Raw genomic sequence first — 13,139 nt, forward strand, 5'->3', positions numbered from 1 at the left:
AGCAAAACATACATCATTCCTGTTATCTACCATTCATTCTGATCAATCTAGCTAGAAAAGAACCATAAACCTAATCCATACTTGTCACAAATACCTCAAACTGATTCCAATTGGATACTTACCCAACTATTTCTCCCATGAAGAGGTGACACAAAATATTGTTAATTTTTGCATCATTTTCTCTACTCCCTGAAGACATTGGGAACATTCTAAATTGCAGGAATCTTATGCCCAGCAGTCAACTCAAAGATAGCATATGGTAGTACTGGGACACTGGGTGTGCACAAGAGATCTGACAGGGAGGAACTTTTACATCACAAGCCAAGTAAGGTCTTTGTACTTGTTTTAAACACATTAACAGTCTGCTCAGGATATCATGTAACAGAATCCACTGTCTCCTTTTGTCATGAAAAATCTAGTGCAGACAACTAATAATCAGTAGGTGTTCTTTGGTACAAACCTTTCTCAGAGAGTAGTACTCCACAACCTGACTAACAAATACTCCAGGGCAACACCTAGGATAGCTATTAACTTAGTGATACATGGTGCTTCTATATCCAGGGTCCGTGCACATTTTGATGCAGTCAGGCAAAACGTAAGCCATCAAACATTAGGGTATTTCTGGAACTTTCTACATGGCACCTCTGCTGACATGGTTGTTTTTTGATATTCAGATGAGAGGCTTGGGTAACTGCTGCAGCACAGGCACGGGATATGGAATGCAGCGACATCAACACAGAGTCTCACACACACACACACACACACACACACACACACACACACACCTGAAATTCAGGAGAATGGCAATCACAATCACAATTTCAAGTTCACCTTGGTTTTACATTCCACAAAGCTCTTAATGCATGCCCCAGCTCTTGCAAACTATATCCTCAGCACATTTAGATCGTCATACCTAATGAAAGGAAAAAGGAATAGCTGCTAAAAAAATTGATATCCAATACTGGAATGTGCATTTACCAACAAGGACTGCAAAGAGTTCCAATAATCTTTTGTCAAGATTCACCTCAAACAGCTATGTAAAACAGGATTTTATGCCATACAGGGTACATTAAGTTACACACAATGAGATTATGTGCTGATGGCTGTAACAAAGCTTGGTGCAGCTGCCACATAGGGTCCAAGGAAAGGCTACAATTCAAAGCTCTGCCACTGTTGCATGTTGATGAGTTGGAACCAATGTTAAAAAAACTATAGGTCATAGATGGAGACATTTGCTAAGGAATGAGATGTGGCTGAGGAAGTGAGCTTTGGTCTGCATCGTAAAAAGAAGTGATATTAACCCACTGACGCAGAGGCAGAAATCCTATCAGATAGCAGAGCTTCTTCAGGTCAAACATTTCCAGATGTAAATGGCCAAGAATTCATCAAATATAAGAAAATCAAAACAAAAAAACTGGATGCTAGAAACCAAAAATAAAACTGAAAAAAGCGAAGAGTCAGGAGAACAGGCTGCAAGAGTTGGACGAGAAACAGTTACCATTTAATTTTTTTGAATGTTAAAAATCTGCTGAACTGTTTGCTCAAGAAATATATGTAAGTGAAAATTGATGTCATGCTGACAGTACAAGTCAAATGATAAGGTTGTACACATCCATTCATGTAGCATTCATTTAGAGGGGGCCTACAATATACAAGCAAGGATGTAATGCTGAGGCTTTCTAAGGCATTGGTGTGGGCACATTTGGAATATTGTTTGCAATTTTGGGTCCCATATCTGAAGAATGATGTTTTGGCTTTGGAAAAAAGTAAAAGTAAAGTAAAGTATCCTTTATTGTCATTCAGACTTTTCAGTCTGAACGAAATTTAATGCCTTGCAGTCATAACACAGAATAAAATAACAAAACACACAATAAACACAGATTTAACATCCACCACAGTGAGTCCACCAGGTCCTCCTCACTGCGATGGAAGGCAAAAGTTTTAAAGTCCTTGTCTCTTCCCTCCTTGTTCTCCCTCTGCGTTGAGGCGATCCAGGCTTCCGATGTTGCTACCCTGCCGGGTGATGGTAAGTAAGTCCTGCGGCCGAATCCGAGCTCCGCGAACGGGCCGGTTCAAACTCCGCGGCCTGGGGCGTACGAAGCTGCCGTCCTCCAGTCCAGCAGACGAAGCTGTTGTTTCGGGAGCGCCGGAAAACAGGTCACCAACCTGGGACCTGCGAGCTCCCGACGATGTCGTACACTGGGCCCGCGGCCGAGCCTCCGAAGTCGGGCAGCCTCGCGTTGGTAAGTCCTGGCTCTGCCTCCGGAGCCTCGAGGTCGGTCCCAGTTGGAGGCCGCCACCTCCGCCATTAGGCCTCAGCACAGACGGAGACGGGGGATACAACAAGAAAAGGTCGCATCCCCCCGAAGGAAGAGACCAAAAACATGTTTCTCTCACCCCCCCCCACACATACACAACCAAAATAAACTAAAATAAACTCAAACAGGACAAAAAGAAAACAAAAAGAAAAGATGAACTGACTGCAGGCGAGCTGCAGGGCAGCGCCGCCACTTCTGGAGAGGGTCCTGAAGAGGCTGAGGAGAATGATCCCAAGATTAATTGGGTTAATGTATGAGGAATGTTGGAAGGCTTGGGAGTTTAGTAGGATAAGGGGGGAAAGGCCTAGACATAGTGGACAGGGAAAGGATGTTTGTAGTGATGGGATAGTCTAAAACCAGAGGGCAGACTAATGCAAAATTAGTCAAATTAGTCAAAGCATTAGAATAATGCAAAAATTCTTTAGCTAGAGGGTGATGAGTCTGTGGAATTCATTGGCACAGACAGCTGTGGAAGCCAAGACATTGGGTATTTTTAAAGCAGAAATTGATGGGTTCTTGATTAATAAGGCCATCAAAGGTGACAGGGAGAAGGTAGAGCTGGGTTGAGGAGGGAAATACATCTGCCATGATTGAGTGGCAAAGTCACCTAATTCTGCTCATATGCCTTATTGTACTAAGAATTATGATGCATAAAGTTAATAACATTTTGAGAGTCATAGACAGGGTAGTTAAGAGTATTTTTCTCAAGGTAGGAATGCCTTATGCCCATTTTGATCAGGCAGACAAAGCTCCACCTAGGCGTGTCCCTCATCCCCCACTGGCTCTGTACCATGCATCTGTGTGTCAGAAGTTTGATCTGCTTTCACAAGGGAATATTATTGGAAAAGTGGTCAGCCCAGCTGGAGTACTTGGAAGGATTCTGAAATTGTGCATTAATCAACTTGCTCACATCTCCCAATTTTTACTTCCACTGCCTACTGCCTCCATCTGCTTCAAGGTAACCTCCCATCTTACCAGTTGCAAAGAAAAATTAAGTGACCTGTCTCAGTGACTATCATCTCGCAGCTTGAACATCAACTATAATGAACTGCTTTGAAAGTCTGGGAATAGCCCACATTTGCGTCAGTCTTTCTGAGAATCAAGACCCCTGCAATTTGCATGCATGGAATGTAGATCGACAGAGAATGCCATCTTTCTTGCACTACATTCAATCCTGGACCACCTTGTCAACAAGTGCACCCATGTCAGGATGCTATACATTGACTGCAGCTCAGCCTTCAGAACTATAATGCCGAATAAGTTAATGGCTAAACTTCTGGAAGTTGGCCTTTTGGTCTCTGTCTGCAACTCGCTTCCAGCAGTTAGAATTGGTCATAACATATCCTCCACATTGACCCTCAATACTGGCGCCCCTCAGAGTTGTCTGCTCAGTTCCTTGCTCTACTCCTTCTATCCTCATGTGTGGCCCAATACAACATTAACTTGTCCTTTAGGTTCCTCGATAATACCATAGTTGTTGACCTAGTGTCAAAGCAATAATTTAGTACTTAATAACAAGATGAAAGGGTTGGCTGTGAGCCCAAGGAAGCGAGGTGGTGAACACAACCCTGTCCTCATCAATGGAGTTGCTGTAGAGATGGTCAAGTTTCAAGTGCCTCGGCATCAATCTCACCAGCAACTTAACCTAGCCCATTCACACAGACGCGGTGATCAGTAACACTCCTTAGTCTATTTATTGTTGTCATTGGATTGCTGCCACAGGGTAAGCAGGTGTGGAGAGACATGGATCATGTGCAAATAGATGGAATTAGTTAACTTGATATCATGGTTGGCTCAAACATCGTGGGCCAAAGGCCTATTCCGGTTCTATATTGTTCTATGTATTCTATTACACATTTGCAATTTAATTAATAAAGCATATTTGAAATAAAAGATCTTACATTCTAAAATACTATTCTATAGTTGTATTACATTACTTTCCTTTAAGACAAAATATTTGTGCCATTAACTTGTTTTTTAAATTATCCAATGCCGTAAAATGAGGTGCTACAGCTAATTAAAGTAATACAAATCAAAGCAATGAAAAGTAGTTGAATATCAGCTAATTTCAGTAATGAAATTTGATGGATGGAGAAAAGCAGTGTAAATTAATTACGGCAATTTACTTGCATGCATGAAAACAAAAAGAGGCTCACTTTATTAGAGAGAACAAATACTGATACTAATACCACTTATTATATACCTTGGTAATCTGGGTTGTCATGGTTTGGCAAAAAGATTCAGAAGTTATTGTCTGAGCACTCATCAGGACACCAGGATCATTGTCTCCACTGCCATCACCCTAAAGTAATACATTTATAAGAAATAACAAAGATGTTAATAGTTACTATTTTCAATCTGATTAAGAAATTAGTTCCTTTCATGAGAAAAAACTAAAATGCAATTCACCCAGAAGAGAATCAATATTGCTGACCAATATTTTGATTCATATTTTAAGTTATGAATTCCAATTTGAAGATACATCAACAAAATGTAGAACTGTTATAGTTTTAAATTTACATTTTTTAATAAACAATGACTCAATTTTATGATTAAATACTATGGAATAAATTATTTTTGGGGGGTAAAGAAGAGGGTGGAATCTAAAAGCTATAATATCCATGGTATTCATACATTTGCAATCAGTTTACCATTTACATCAGTAAAACATGTCTACCTGTGCAGCTTCATATGTAATGGTTTTAGTTTCTGTTTGAACAATTGGAACTTCTTTTGTTGCAATTTCAGTCTTGTCAGGACTGACAGTATCAGAGATTGTCACCATTTCGGTCTTTACTACAGGAGGCTATCAAACAGAAAGGCAAGTAAATAACAGATTGCAACTCAACTGGAACTCCAAAACCCGAGAAAACTAAAAGAATGAAAAGATTTGCACCATAAATAGGCAGATGGAAAAAGACAAGATGTTTATATTAGAACAGATAGCATGACATAAAACATGGAAAAAAGTACAACTAGTTTACACTTCAATAAAAAGGATTAATATAGAGAAAGGGTATGGTGGCAGCCCAGACATCCAGTGTAAGGAAGGCAGCCAGAAATCGAGAGTGAAGCAGGCAGAGAGGTTTGTCTATTTTGGAGCAAAAAGAAAACCTTACTGAATTTAAGTGAATTGAAATTGTTCCAGAAAACCCGACAGACCAGGAAAAGAGGCAGTATACAGGGCCCTCTATAATGTTTGGGACAAAGACCCATAATTTATTTATTTGCCTCTGTACTCTACAAATAGTTAAACATTTTGATTTCACCATGATGAAATTACAGTTGTGTTTATGCATAGTCCCTCCATTTCAGGGCACCATAATGTTTGGGACACATGGCTTCATGGGCATTTGTAATTGCTAAAGTGCGTTTAATTGACTCCTTAATGCAGGTATAAGAGAGCTCTCAGCACCTGGTCTTTCCTCCAGTCTTTCCATTACCTTTGGAAACATTTATTGCTGTTTATCAACATGAGGACCAAAGTTGTACCAATGACAGTCAAATATGTCATTATGAGACTGAGAAACAAAAATAAAACTGTTATAGAGACATTAGCCAAACCTTAGGCTTACCAAAATGAACTGTTTGGTACATCATTAAGAAGAAAGAGGGGACTGGTGAGCTTACTAATCGCAAAGGGACTAGCAGGCCAAGGAAGACCTCCACAGCTGATGACAGGATTATCTCATAATAAAGAAAAATCCCCAAACACCTGTCCGACAGATCAGAAACACTCTTCAGGAGTCAGGTGTGGAATTGTCAATGACCACTGTCCGGAGAAGACTTCATGAACAGAAATACAGAGGCTACACTGCAAGATGCAATCTACTGGTTAGCCGTAAAAATAGTATGGCCAGGTTAGTTTGCCAAGAAGTACTTAAAAGAGCGACCACAGTTCTGGAAAAAAGGTCTTGTGGACAGATGAGACAAAGATTAACTTATATCAGAGTGATGGGAAGAGCAAAGTATGGAGGAGAGAAGAACCTGCCCAAGATCCAAAGCATACCACCTCATCTGTGAAACACGGTGGTGGGGGTGTTATGGCCTGGGCATGTATGGCTGCTGACGGTACTGGCTCACATCTTCATTAATGATACAACTGCTGATGGTAGTAGCATAATTAATTCTGGTGTATAGACACATCCTATCAGCTCAAGTTCAAACAAATGCCTCAAATTCATTGGCTGGCGGTTCATTCTACAGCAAGACAATGATCCCGAACATACTGCTAAAGCAATAAAGGAGTTTTTCAAAGCTAAAAAATGGTCAATTCTTGAATGGCCAAGTTAATCACCCGAACTGAACCCAATTGAGCATGCCTTTTATACGCTGAAGAGAAAACTGAAGGGGACGAGCCCCCAAAACAAGCATAAGCTAGAGATGGCTGCAATACAGGCCTGGCAGAGCATCACAAGAGAAGACACCCAGCAACTGGTGATGTTCATGTATCGCAGACTTCAAGCAGTCATTGCATGCAAAGGATATGCAACAAAATACTAAACATGACTACTTTCATTTTCATCACATTGCTGTGTCCCAAACATTATGGAGCCTTGAAATGGGGAGGGGGAGGGGGGAGGACTATGTATAAACACTGCTGACATTTCCAAAATATATAAAAATGACCTTTAATAAAATCTGACAATGTGCACTTTAACCACATATGATTTTTCTATTACAAATCTCAAATTGTGGAGTACAGACGCAAATAAATAAATGATGGGTCTTTGTCCCAAACATCATGGAGGGCATTGTATACTGGAGAGGACTTTAATACATTAACATTTATTTCTGACTCAAATGCTGTGAAGATTTACCTCTGCGTAACAAACAACTTCTGGCATAGCATCACTATCAATAAACGAAACATCTCCATTTAGTTTGGGATTGATATCTTCATGCTCTTGCTTTGCTTCCTGCAATTTTCCATTTTGCATTTCTTGCAAATCTTCTTCCAGAACATCCTGCATCTTATGTACCACAGTAACAGGAAAATGCACTTCTTCAATATCTGTTACTGAAATCTCAGAATCCATTGCTACTGTAGTCAGTGTCTTACATTCATTTTGGTCTCTCTTTACATTTTCTCCTTCCTTGGTCTGTGGGTGGTATTCTGCCTCTTCCTCACTGTCACTACGGCTATCAGAGGATGAGACATTACTCTCTTTTGCTGCCAACTCAACAGGGGGTACAATTGAGCTGTTTTCAACAGGGCTTTCAAGTTTTACTTTTGAATGGCCGGGTGCACTCTTTACCTCTTCAATCACTATTGCTTCTTCTACTATAACCTCTGCCTGCTCCTCCATCTCGGATTTCTGATTCTCATCTGAAGTCTACACAAAGAAAATGAATGGGAAAACAAAACAAATGAGGCAAGAAATATAAAATACAATCGTGCAAACTTAAAGGGTGATAACAGTAAACAAAACAATAATGACTGAAGCTATGCTCTGATGGGTTTCTCGAACAAAGAACACCTGGGCATAGCTCCAGCTTCTGCAAAAAAAAAAGCCTTCTGCTCTGTAAACAAACTTGAGGACAATAAGTAGCCACTCTTTACCATTCATTTATGGGAAATATCAATGATGGCAAGTGAAATTGCTGCAACACATCAGTACCTCATATAAAATGCATTGTTATGACTAATTATTGTACAGCCATGAAGAGAAAAATAAATAAAAATGGCATAAAACTATGAACATGCAAAGCAAATCAAGGTAGTATGTGAAACACGCTGTGACTTATAATTACTGATCATAAATTCCATTCTAAAAGCACCTCAGGTAGCTGCTTGGAGTCTATGAGAGAAACAGATTCAGCAGCAGCTTTTTCTTTCAACCCAGCATCCTCTAATGCCTGAGAAACAGTAGACGAGAAGGAGGCCACCAAGCCTGTTGAGAAGCTTTCTTTACTAAGTAAAAGCGATGTTATCTCCTCTTCTAAGCTCTATGCAGTTAGAAAATTGAAAATAAAAATTAAGATAACAATCTTAGACAAGAGAAATTACGCCACCTACCCTTTGTTCCGTTATCTGTAGGCAAAACATGCAGGCAGATGTTTCATAACAAAAATAAAGCATTGCTGAATATTTACATACATCTCTAAACAAAGCTGATCAGCTTAGAATCAAATATCTTGCAGTTCATTGCTACATTTTCAAAAATGGGGGTAAATATTAAACCACTAAAACCTATTCTTTAATATCACACAATACAAAATAACTCCAATTTATTATACTTAATGTAGTTTTTTGCAGCTGTTGGAAATCATTTATATCCAAGTACTGAGCATTTGCGAAAAGCTTTACTGTTTCATGAAAAATTATAGCAGTAAATTGTAGCTACGCAAAACATTTAAATCTTTACAAGAGGTGATTATTTTGTTATTCTAGAAAATCTATGGCGAAGATCAAATCCAGTGAAGACTAAGGTTTCTAAAGCAATAAACAAATTCCAATTCCATGAAGCTTTTATTGTAGCAAGCAAAGCATCCCAAAGTGCTTTTACAAACATTTTAAAATTTGACAGCAAACCAAATGTAGACATTAGCAATGGCCAAATGCATAGTCAATAAGATAGGTTTTAAGAAGCATCTTAATGTATAGAAAAGAGTCCGACAGACTTATGAGGGAATCCTGCGGACAAGGTTTCAATGGCACATGATCCAGGAGGCCATAATTGATGAGTAGTTAGTTCAGAGGCTTTTTAGTAGGAGGGTAGATACAGAGATAGAAAGGGACAAGACCATAAGGGTTTAAAACCATGTGAGGATTTTAAAATGCAAGCACTGCTTAATGCGAGCCCATAGAGCATAGAACACATGAGACATGCAAACAAAAGACATGGCATTGATTCATTGATGATCACCTTCAGAGTGAATGCAAATTAATGCATTTACTCTTAAGCAAGTCAACCTCAATAGATCAAAACTAAATATTTAAAAAATACTTTTCACATAATCAGTGATGGGTTTTTAACCAAGAAATTCAATGTTGGTCACATTTGTAACATGAGACACCAAGGTTAGATGGAACAGCTGCCTCATGCAGTGGACGCTGATCTGCCATGGGAACCACATATGGGCCCTTGGAAATATCCATATTTGTAGGCAAACTTACAGCAGGAAATGCACTACTTTATTTGGGCACTTAACACAGCCTCGGTACATAATTAGCCATAAGTCTGACATTCAGACTGCTGGAAGCACAAGGCAGTACAGTCTATAAAATATTTTTTTGCACGTCGACTATACTCCCAAGATACATTGTGAAGCCAACTGACTAAACTCTTAAGAATTCCTCAGCAGGTCAGGCATCATCACTGGAGAAGATGGATAGGTGACGTTTCTGGCCGAGCCCCTTTGTCTGAAGAAGCAACTAGTCCAATCGTGTCACCTATCCATGTTCTCCAAAGATGCTGCCTAACCTGCTGAGTTACTCTGCTACTTTGTCCTTTTGTATATTAACCCGCATCTGCCATTCCGTGTTTCTGTTTCTTAAGAATTCCTGTTTTGCTGAAGCTTCTCTTATAATATTGCTCAGTACTTCATTGGACACTGCCATACACATATACGCAAGAGAACCGGGACAGCAGGAAGCAGTTTGGACGGCTCAGTGGCGCAGCGGAAGAGTTGCAGTGCCAGAGACCCAGGTTCGACCCTAGCCACAGATGTTTGTCTATACGGAGTTTGGACATTTTCCCCGTGTCCTGCGTGGGCTTTCTCTGAGAACTTTGGTTTCCTTCCACACTCAAGACGTACAGGTTTGTAGGTTCATTGGCTTGGTATAAATGTAAAAAACGTCCCTAGTGTTTGCAGGATAGTGTTAATCTGCGGGGATCGCTGATTGGTGTGGACTCGAAGGACCGAAGGGCCTGTTTCCCACTGCATCCCTAAACTAAACTAAGCTATCAGGCTTTTCAAGTAAGCTACCAGCCCTGCATCGCCCTTTTATATAATCATGTCTGATCCATACTGGCCTCAACTTCTCTTCTGTGCCATTTTTCCATGTTGCTCAATCTATTATACACTTATCTAACTTCACATTAAATATTTCTCATTTTGCACCATCTGATGGTTCAGAAAATTCCACCCTCTGCAAGAAATGACTACATATCTTGTTTGAGTCTACAATTTATGAAAACATCCCAATATCCATCCTGTCAAGCCCTTTTGGGATATTACATGTTTGAATAAGTTCATCATCATTCTTCTGAACAAGGAATATAGGCCAAAACTATATAGTCTCTCTTGGTAGAACAACTCTTAACCCAGGAAGTAGCCTGGTGAATCTCCTTTGTCCAGCCTCCAATGTTACTATATCTCATTTTAAACAATATCTTAAAGCAATTTTTTAATCGTACCTGTACCTCACTCTACATGTGTAATGATAATAAATTCGACTTGACTTTAGGTGAGGGGACCAAAACTATATGCAACATTCCAGGTCAGCCTCAATAACAGCAACCTGTACATTTGCAACACAATCTCTATTTTTAAACACCTTCACCTTTGCGATGTTGGACTTTTATGCTCACTTTTTGACCCCCATGAATCAATGCAATCAAGCAAAATAATTACCTTAAAGAAATGAAAATTTCTTGCACCATAAGGATTTCTTCAGCAGCATGGAAAACCAATTTCTTCTATTTATTGCTTGTCAGATGATTAATGCTGGATTTACATGACAAATGAGAAATCTGATGAATCCATCAAACAAGGCTAATCGATGGAAACAGGATTTCAACCTTAAGATTTGGGGATTTTGTAAGATGGATGATTGCAGTTCAAGGTTCTTAAGGAGCTTTAATCATCTATGCTGAAGTGTTATACAATATAAATATGCAAGCAACTTAAGCAAGTTTAAAATGTTGTGATTTTTTGCACTAATTAAACATAAAACCTAATTGCAAACAAAAATGAGTCATTCGTCCCTTCGGCTATTTCGCTATTCAGGAAGATCTTTAACTCATTGCCACTTCCCTCTATAATCCCATCCCTTAATTCCCACAAAATACAAATGCCTATTAATTGCTATCTTGGATATATTCAGCAACTGAGCCCCTGTATGGCAGCAATTGTGAAAGATTAATCAACACCTCCTCTGTCCAATCCCTTAAAGCGAGTCTGTGACCCCATGAAACCATGGCCAGGGGGATTATCAAGCACCCTAAGAATTTTGCAGATTTCAATGAGATCACCTATCATTATAACTTGAGAACATACTTGATCTTTGTTCATAAAACAAATCTGGCATTTCCAGAATTAGTGTAGAAAACTTGTGCTGCACTCATCTCTATCAAAAGTAATTCCTTGAACAAATAGGGAAACTTGACCCAGATGCAATATTCCAGATGCAATCCTGTAAAGGTCCTATAACATTTAAGCAAGTTGTCTCCACTCAGACTCTTGCAAATCATATTGCAATAGTTTTCAGTGCTTTTTATTCAAGTTCATCCAGATTTGTTTGAACACCAACATCTTTGTCTTTCATAATTAATCCGCCTTTCCATTTTTCTACTAAAATGGATTACCTCAAAATTTTCCATGTTACATTCTGTCTGTCAGGACTGTTCATTCACTGACGTCATTATTTTGAAGTTTCTTTGCATGCTCCTCGGAACTCACTTTGCCACCCAGCTTTGCATCATGAGCAAACTTGAATCTATTACACTTGGTCTCCTCATCCAACCCCATTAGATCATTAGTATAGATTGTGAACAACTGGGACCACAGCACCAATCACTGCAGTATCTCACTAGTTACAGCCTTTCAAACTATAAATTATCCAATTTATTCTTAGTCTGTCAGCTAATCCTTGATCCACATATTGCTATTCCCAATATTGCCATACTATTGGGGGGGGTGGGGGGGGGGGGTTAATCAAAGGGTTTCTGAAAGTCAACATTAGTTCCTACTTTAAGTTTCAAGAATTTCTTCAATATTATTTTAGAATTAATGCTAATTTCATTCAGCTTCATCTTCTCTTCAGCTTGGTTATTCTTCATTATTTCGAAAAGCTTGTAGTCTGTTTTCATGTCTTAATCTTAGTCCATAAAATGCCCATATTAATTTATGTTCATCTCTTTTTTACCCAAATGTAGGATTTTTTTTGTAGCCTGTTTTGTTTCTATTCAGATTGCTCCTATATTTGCCCTGCCCATTCCATCATTTTCCAATTCTCAGGCTTTTAGACAACTTTACAAGCATTTTGCTTTGATAGAAATATAGAAAATAGGTGCAGGCCATTCGGCCCTTCGAGCCTGCACCGCCATTCAATATGATCATGGCTGATCATCCAACTCAGTATCCTGTGCCTGCCTTCTCTCCATACCCCCTGATCCCTTTAGCCACAAGGTCCACATCTAACTCCCTCTTAAATATAGCCAATGAACTGGCCTCAACTACCTTCTGTGGCAAAGAATTCCAGAGATTGACCACTCTATTGATCTAATACAATATTCTACCTTAGCTCATCAGGCATAGTTTGACCAATTTTTCGCTTTAATTTTTGAATCTTTAAAGGGCTATTATCCATCATCCCTTTTAATGCCATTTCCCAATCCACCAAAATGAATCCACCAATCCACCAAATACTTTATAGCTTGCTTTGTTTAAATCTACGGCCTCGATTTCTGAAGAAACGAAATAATTTCACATCTGTATAAATATTAAAGTCCCATGATTATTGGACGGGGAGGGGGGGGGGAGGCTAAAGAAAGTTCTTACAAATGGTTGCTGGGCCTACTATTTCTTAATCAAATTCTTCTACTCGATCTTCTGAGCCAAGATTCTCCTCTCTTTTGCCTTTATCTCATCATT

At 39.3% G+C, this 13,139-nt stretch overlaps 1 protein-coding gene across 19 annotated transcripts in view; it reads right to left on the reverse strand.

Annotated features, from left to right (window-relative positions):
* epb41l2 (erythrocyte membrane protein band 4.1 like 2) overlaps positions 1–13,139 on the reverse strand; it is a 122,839-nt gene that overhangs the window by 11,312 nt on the left and 98,388 nt on the right. For 10 of the 19 annotated variants that reach the window (XM_033021262.1, XM_033021259.1, XM_033021261.1 and 7 more), the window contains 4 exons: positions 8,100–8,267; positions 7,139–7,654; positions 4,996–5,124; positions 4,522–4,620 (listed from right to left, as the gene is read on the reverse strand). In XM_033021262.1, coding sequence (XP_032877153.1) covers positions 4,522–4,620; positions 4,996–5,124; positions 7,139–7,654; positions 8,100–8,267 — 912 coding nt within the window. The remainder of the gene's footprint in view (positions 1–4,521; positions 4,621–4,995; positions 5,125–7,138; positions 7,655–8,099; positions 8,268–13,139) is intronic. The other 9 variants (XM_033021271.1, XM_033021268.1, XM_033021264.1 and 6 more) reach the window with 4 other exon arrangements.

This window comes from Amblyraja radiata, chromosome 5 (genome assembly GCF_010909765.2).
Source record: "Amblyraja radiata isolate CabotCenter1 chromosome 5, sAmbRad1.1.pri, whole genome shotgun sequence".
NCBI lineage: Eukaryota > Metazoa > Chordata > Chondrichthyes > Rajiformes > Rajidae > Amblyraja > Amblyraja radiata.